Genomic DNA, 7,630 nt, shown 5'->3' with positions numbered 1-7,630 from the left:
TTTCGCTACTCGGCCTAGAATTTGAACGAGCATAATTGGCACTCGCACAACTACGCCCAACCTCGCGTGGCAGATAGAGGTATGTTACATATCGAGGCCAACCTGGGGATTGAGACCCGCTTCAAATGGCACAGATTCTCCGCTCATAAAATCGCCAAGATCCCACTGAACATGGAAACTAAGACCAGGGCGTCAAAGTAAATAGTATTTGGAACAGGTTGGCCCCATTCATGAACATGGAAACGGCCTGCGTCTTAAAAACTACATTTCTCGGGGCGGGGGCAAAACGGACCCAGTCCCCATTGTGTAGTGCCACCGCAAATATTTACAACAATCCGGTACACGCTCGTAATATTTATAACAGGTACCTTGGTCAGAAAAGTGTCGCTGAAACATTTACTGTTGAAAATGACATCAAATGCCGCATACAACATTCTCTACACTCAATACTGATCACCTAGCCAAGTTTCAAATATATCAATGCTCTGTAAGTGTGGAAAATTCATACCTGGAAAAGGTTTGATCCCAACTTTTTTGGTGCATGTGTCTGATTTGCTTACATCTTAAAGCCAAAGCTCTTAAATAACATGTTGCATAATCGAAAACTATTTATGATGTGATACTCAAGAGTCACCTCTAGCATGTAAAATGCTAGAGCACATCCTGACAACCAACATCATGCAACACTCAGAACACCACGAGATCCTGTACCATCGCCAGCACGGATTTCGAAGTGGAAAATCCTGCGAAACCCAACTACTGGAATTCGCAGACGACATTCTGAGAAATATGGAGGCAAACAAACAAACAGACGTCCTAATAATGGATTTTTCCAAAGCATTCGATAAGGTCAACCATCGAAAACTCCTAAACAAACTGTCCAACTACGGAATATCAGGGAAGACCAACAACTGGATATCCGCCTTCCTAAAAAACAGGCGACAAACAGCAGTCCTTGATGGGGAGAAGTCGTATGAAGGCAGCGTAACATCGGGCGTGCCTCAAGGGTCTGTACTTGGACCTTTACTCTTCCTGATGTATATCAATGACATCGCAGACAATTTAACAGCCAATGTCCGACTCTTCGCCGATGATACCATTGTATACCTGGTTATAACATCCCCAGCTGACGCCCAAATCCTACGGAAGGATCTTGATCTATTGGGAGAATGGGCAGTCAGGTGGGACATGGAGTTCCACCCCCAGAAATGTCAAGTCATGACCATCACCAGGAAGAGAAAGCCGATCCTATCGAACTATACCCTCCACGGCCACCCACTCCAGCATGTCAGCAGCGCCAAGTATCTAGGAGCCAACATCACCTCCGACCTGACATGGGCAACACATATAAACGCCATCACTAACAAGGCAAACCGAACTCTAGGCTTCCTCCGCAGAAATGTGCAACTCAACTCCACAGAACTCAAGGCCACAGCTTACAAAGCCCTCGTCCGCCCCCTACTCGAGTACGCCCAAACCATCTGGGATCCCTACCATAAGAAGGAGATAAAGAAAATTGAAATGGTACAACGACGAGCTGCCCGCTACACAACAAACCGATACAGAAACCTGTCTAGTGTGGGATCGATGCTGCAAGAACTAGGATGGCCATCACTCGAACAAAGGAGACAAGAACATCGCCTAACAATGCTATACAAGATCAAAACAGGAGCCGTCGACATCACAACAAGCCGTCTCACACCATCAAGACGACACCACAAACAACATCACAACTCGGCATTTCTAACAATAGGAAGCAGCAAAGATTACTTAAAACACTCATTTTACCCAAGAACCATTAAAGAATGGAATGCACTCCAATTCGATCCGGAGCAATGCGGAAATGTGGACCAGTTCAAAACCAAGCTGCTGGCCACAAGACACACACCAACGAGTGAATAGTATACGAGAAGAATCGTCGATGATGTCCCCAGCACCACTTACGTCATTATGAACTGTTACCACACGTTAATTGTTAATTTGGACATTGCATCGACTTTTAAAACACGTTTACCCTTCCCTCCGTGCATGGGCAAACTGTCCAACTGCCACAACCTTCATTAATGAAGTAGAGTAGTTTAAAAGAAGAAGAAGAAGAAAGAAGAAGATATCCATGCTTGGGCTGGCTGAATAATTCAATGGTTACCGGAAATCAAAAACATAGTCAGGGGCTACAATTAGACCAGGGCTACAATTGCCCCATTTTACCTTACTGATTAAAATAAAATTGTTAGACTTAAACTGCGGAGATTTGGCATAGCTGACATGGAACATTTTTGATGCAGGCATCACAGCTTCAACAACATAGCACATATGACAGCACATTTTTTAGCGGCAGGGCGCATTTCAAAATTATTTTTTAAGGCATAGCGCTGCGGCCGTCTTGAAATGCCTAGCTGGCGTGTGTTGATGGCACACTTATTCCAGGTTGTTGGAAGCCACACTTCGATTGAGTATTTTATACTTTGTTGACAGCGTAGTTTATTCCCTGCTCTAGAAAGCCACACTATGATTGTGAAGTTCATTCTTTATTTGTGGCATACTTTATTCCCTGTTCTTGGAAGTCACACTATGCTTGAGAATAATCTTGTATACTTGGTTCTTGGAAACCACACAATGATTGTGTATTGTATACTTTATTAATAGCGTACGTTATGCCTTGTTCTTGGAAGTCACACTATGATTGTGAATTGTATACTTTATTGACAGCGAATTTTATTCTCTGTTCTAGGAAGCCACAGTATGACTGTGAATTGCACACTTTATTGATAGCGTACATTATTCCATGTTCTAGGAAGCCACACTATGATAGCCAAACCAGTTCTCCTGGCGGTAATCGCCGGCTGCATGCAGAGCAGCACGGCCGAATGGACTTCCTACGGGAGTGATTTCGAATTCGAATGTCCAAGTCTCCATCACCTCAGCAGGATGGACAGCCAATACAATGGTAGAAACGACAGAAAATGGGAGTACGAATGTACGGAAGGATTCGTGGGAGAGGATTGTAAATGGAGCGAAGAACTGGTCGAACAAGATGGCAGCAATATCTTCTACTGCGGCAATGATGAGGATGAAGATATTGAGACAGTCATGAATCCAAAAGTCAAGCCAGTTATAACCGGTCTTAGGTCTCGTTACAACAGTGGTAAGGGAAGGATCTGGACTTACAAATGCTGTAAGGCAAGTACACTTCAATATCGTTGGTCCTGCTTTGTAGCCAGCTCGTGTAACGCTCAACTGCCCAACCAGGCATATAGACGTGGTTCTGGCACAGTCATTTAAATCACCTATAGCTAAACGTCGCACACCTCGGCGGTTTTTCGTTCCCAGGTCATTTACCTCGGAACTACAATACTTGAAATGTACGCAATGCATTACATGACCACTCATTTATGAAGGCATAGGGATTTTCTTTCGTAAATCATATAGTTTATGTACTACTTATGTATTCATCTGTGAAAATGTCATGCCTTTGTCTCCGGAAGAAAGAGTTTAAATCCACTGTGAAAGAAATTCCGTATCCGTAAAAATGTTAAGACGAATTTCCCGCTACAACAGAATCTCGTAAGGTCGAAAGCTGGTGTGACATATATTGCCAACATACTACACCACCACCTAAGTAGTTAATTGGCTAGGGTTTCAAACCTCACAACCAACATCGTCTTTTAGCTTAATACGAAACCGGCGACTGAATGTAGAACCGAGCGTGACATCAACCAGTGGGGTGAAACCATGGTAAAAGACTTCCAAGTCGATCGAGCGATGTACGGACTCACCTCGTACATCCCAGAGGACAAATTGGAACAGGGCAACAGAGCGTGAGTAGGAACTACAGTAGAACCTCTCTGCAGAGGACACCCGCCGAACTGAGAAGTGCTGTCCTTAATAGAGAGGGAACTTTGAATGGAAACAACCAATTTAGGACCAAAACTATCGTCCACTAGAACCTCTCTATTGAGGACACCCTCTGAACTGACAAATGCTGTCGATGATAGAGAGGTGTCAGCTAAGGGAGGTTTCAATGCATATTTGTCACAGATTTCTATACACTGGGTTGGATAGGGCCATCCATAAAGTATGTTTCCCCAAACCACCAATTTTTCTGATCCCCTTCCCCTTGAACACACCTTGCCTGATCTGACCGTACCCCCCCCCCCCCCCTATATGCATTAGTAAGTCACACATTCACAGTGTATTCGGGTAGCGTGTAATAAACAAGCAGTTTTGTCATACTTTTTTACTAATTGTATCAATCTGGCATGTCAGTCTGCCAACCTGGCCTTAAAAATCTAGGCCGGGTATTTTTTGCAAGCCGCTCGCCGAACAGGCATCATTTTTTGCCCTCTTTGGAGAGCCGCTTGCCCAACAGCACTGAAAATCAACCCAGTTTGGCAAATTCTACCCTGTTTGGCGAACCAGAGAGTTCACAACATATTAGCCAATCGGAGAGCAGTGACGTCATATTTAGATTAGTATGCGCATAATTAACAATAGCCGATTTCTCGCTCTCGATTCATTTTCTTGTACTAAATTCGTGCTCTTGCCAAAAATCGATGGAGATTGAGGAATACACGCGAGTATGTGATTAACTGATAAGCGTAATAGGTGCATTAGGTACATTGCTAACGTCTAAAAATCTCCAGACGCATTTTATACTGTTATCTTGCTCTGAGGAGAGAACAGTTCTATCCTGCCTCCTTTACGTAACGCCTCGATATCCCACTCAGCGCAATATCTGGATGGCATTCTCTCTCTTTTCAGCGACCGCGTATGGGACATCAATACCTGTTTGTACGTCGGTTGTCAGGTAAGGAGGCTCGAAGTAGTAAACCCCATTGAAACCGTCGATGAGGGAAAGATAGTAATAGGAATCAATTCTGGCCAGACCTGCAGTAGCGATACGTCAACGATCAAATTATCCAGAACCGACTCCGTAACCCGAACTGCGGCTTTTACCATAGCAAATGGTCGTGATTTCAACTGGGCTAGTTCGCTCCATGTCAGTGCCGAAATAACTGCTGGATTCCTTGGTTCTGGTACGACACTTAGCTATGGTGCGGAAACTACACGAGGCGGAGCCACAACCATCGAGAGGTCAGAAACGGATGAAACGAGTACAGGTTCCGAGGACACGACTGGTTACGATTTGACATACGAAGGTCCCGGTGCGGCTATTATAATCGGCACCACCAACAGATACAGGCTCAACACAAACAACATTGACGTCAACGTCATCTCTACCTGCGGCGACGGTACCGATTGGCGAGAGACGAGGCAGATGAACGTGCGTGGTACGACCTATGGGAAGGCATTCTACCGCACGCGACGGGCAACATTCCTGCCCGGACGATGTGGCCCAGAGTCAGACAACTGCATCGACAGTATAAGCGGAGGGAATAACGCTGATACAATCTTTCGACACTTTCAAAACTGCATCGGCGATGCGGGTGATGTTAGCCTCATGTAAGATCTTCATGGTAAAAGTCATATGAGAATAAAATAGATCGAATCAACAATTCTTTGACTCAATATTGCATGTACCCAGAGTCTTTCAAATAAAAAGACGCTGATGTACCCAAAGCATCGGTAGCGCAGTGAAAGCGCACTGGCAAATCAAGTTACAACAATAAAATGAAAATAACAAATACAAACAATCTACTGCATGTCCATGCCGCCTTCCGGCGGTGAATATCAGCCCTAAAGTCTCCTCCTTTCACCGCCGACACAAAGGGCCAGGAAATCCGTCGGACGAGCCATCATAAACGGGTGGCCAATCAATTTGCTCGACACAAAGTAATTGAATGACGGCCTGAATTAATAGTGACAACCTCCGGATCAGGTTACCCTTCTCCTATACAACATGCATTCAGGTTATGTCAGCATCCCTGGAACCGTTACTCATTGAACACCGGGTCTTCCAATATGATGGCTATCAGTGCGTGTCTCTCATGCGACAAACAAGAGTGAGTGTAATGTTATTGTTGTCGCGATATGGATGCGTGCGAAAGGAAGGGAATGCAGGGAGACTACTGATAAAGTAACAGCCTTTCTGACGGCCGAGCAGGTGGTAGTAAACGGCGGTGAAGTATGGATATACGCACAACGACAGTGGATCGGCATGCTTCATGTCTTCCTCTAAAGTTATTTTGAAAGATTCTGATTATTGATTTTTGACCTTTATATCGTGGTTAACTCCAGTTGCCTGTGTAATTTGTAAATATTTGGGTGGTTTCAAATTGGCAGTCGGCATTTTCGAGAACCATGTTATCCAACATTATCTGTAATAGTCGTACTGTAAAACCACAGCACAACAGAACGGTACAATAGGCAGCGGATCCTGAGCGAAGTCCCCGAGCAGCGTGAACTGAAAAAAGAAGCCATTGTAGAAGTTTTAGTCCTTGAAGTCTACAGGACTTAGCCCCAATTAGGCTGGAGAGACCAAAATCAAGGGTCAAATCCAAGGATCCGAACAGGATGAAAAACCGCGTGTTGAATGAGCATCAAAGTGTCCGCCACGGCCATTGCCTTCATGTAAATACACGGAGAGAGCGCCTGGTTGTGTTTCCTATTCGCCACCAGGATGGAAAGAATGTTTCCCGGCACACCCATCGCCATTCGCATCATCAAAAGGTAACGAGTCAAGATCAGGTAGGCCAGAAACAACATTGGGTACAGTCGTTGAGGTGACTCTGTATTCTGGTAGTCTAGAAGACTTGCGGTGATAGATGAACAAGGGGGTTTCATTGTAGAGCCATCTTAAGAATAAAAATTGAGATGACGCTACGAAGCAACAGGTCAGGCTAATGAAGGCCACGCTGCACAAAATACTTCTGTTTTTCTAAGTGTCGAAGATGGAGATGTAACCATTTTAAGTTACGCATTGCAATAACAGACATCGGAAACTTTATCTTATGTAGATTTTTGGCGATAAAAATAATACTTGTATTCACTTGACACTCAAGCATGTTAATCTGGTCATGAAGCTCACCATTATGCAAATCGGAACGGAACCATGTTGCAGGCCCTGTTGTCCACATGTTCATCAGGCCGAAAAAGTTGCCGAGAAGGTTAATTTTCATCACCCGAGAAAACGTAGAAAAGTAGGCCGAAACGTTTGTCGAGCGAAATCCCGTTAAAGCTTTGCTTGCCGTCAGAAAAAAAGCTGTCTACTGCTCTTGGCGTTTGTAAGTCAAGTTGGAACAACATGATTATGATTTGAAGCAACAATGGAATAGTTCACTGAAAACTTCGCGCAAATCATTTCTGTATTTCGCACCGCCCCCTATACAGTACATATAAAAATTAATTGCATAGTTGAAAAGCCACAGATTGAACAAAACGTAGACCTCGACGAGATACCGCAGGTTCCAATAGACTTCATCCATTTTGTAAATCTCCCCGACAGCTGGCAGATCCATCAACACACCGTGCAGTCGAAATGGAAGTGACGTCATGCAATGTGCCAGGCTGACAAATATGAGCATGCGCGTTAGGTGTTGTTGTTCCTTCAGTTTCCCCTGACCTTGACCTTCTCTGGTAGTTCCGCTCATCTTTGCCCGTTGTGCAGATGCCTTTTTAACCGTGACAATAATGATTAGATTTGCCCCGATTATGACGACGAACGGACCGA

The 7,630-nt window shown here is 44.5% G+C and overlaps 1 protein-coding gene across 1 annotated transcript; it reads left to right on the top strand.

Annotated features, from left to right (window-relative positions):
* The first annotated feature begins 2,805 nt into the window (after window positions 1-2,805).
* On the top strand, window positions 2,806-5,474 carry LOC135498253 (uncharacterized). The gene is made up of 3 exons (XM_064788467.1): window positions 2,806-3,180; window positions 3,670-3,818; window positions 4,762-5,474. The coding sequence occupies exons 1-3, from the start codon at window positions 2,806-2,808 to the stop codon at window positions 5,465-5,467; spliced, it is 1,230 nt and encodes a 409-aa protein (XP_064644537.1). The 3' UTR covers window positions 5,468-5,474.
* The last annotated feature ends 2,156 nt before the right edge of the window (window positions 5,475-7,630 follow it).

The sequence above is a fragment of the Lineus longissimus genome, chromosome 13 (assembly GCF_910592395.1).
Source record: "Lineus longissimus chromosome 13, tnLinLong1.2, whole genome shotgun sequence".
NCBI lineage: Eukaryota > Metazoa > Nemertea > Pilidiophora > Heteronemertea > Lineidae > Lineus > Lineus longissimus.
Note: the sequence above shows the minus strand (reverse complement) of the source record. Positions and strands in the feature narration are given on the sequence as shown.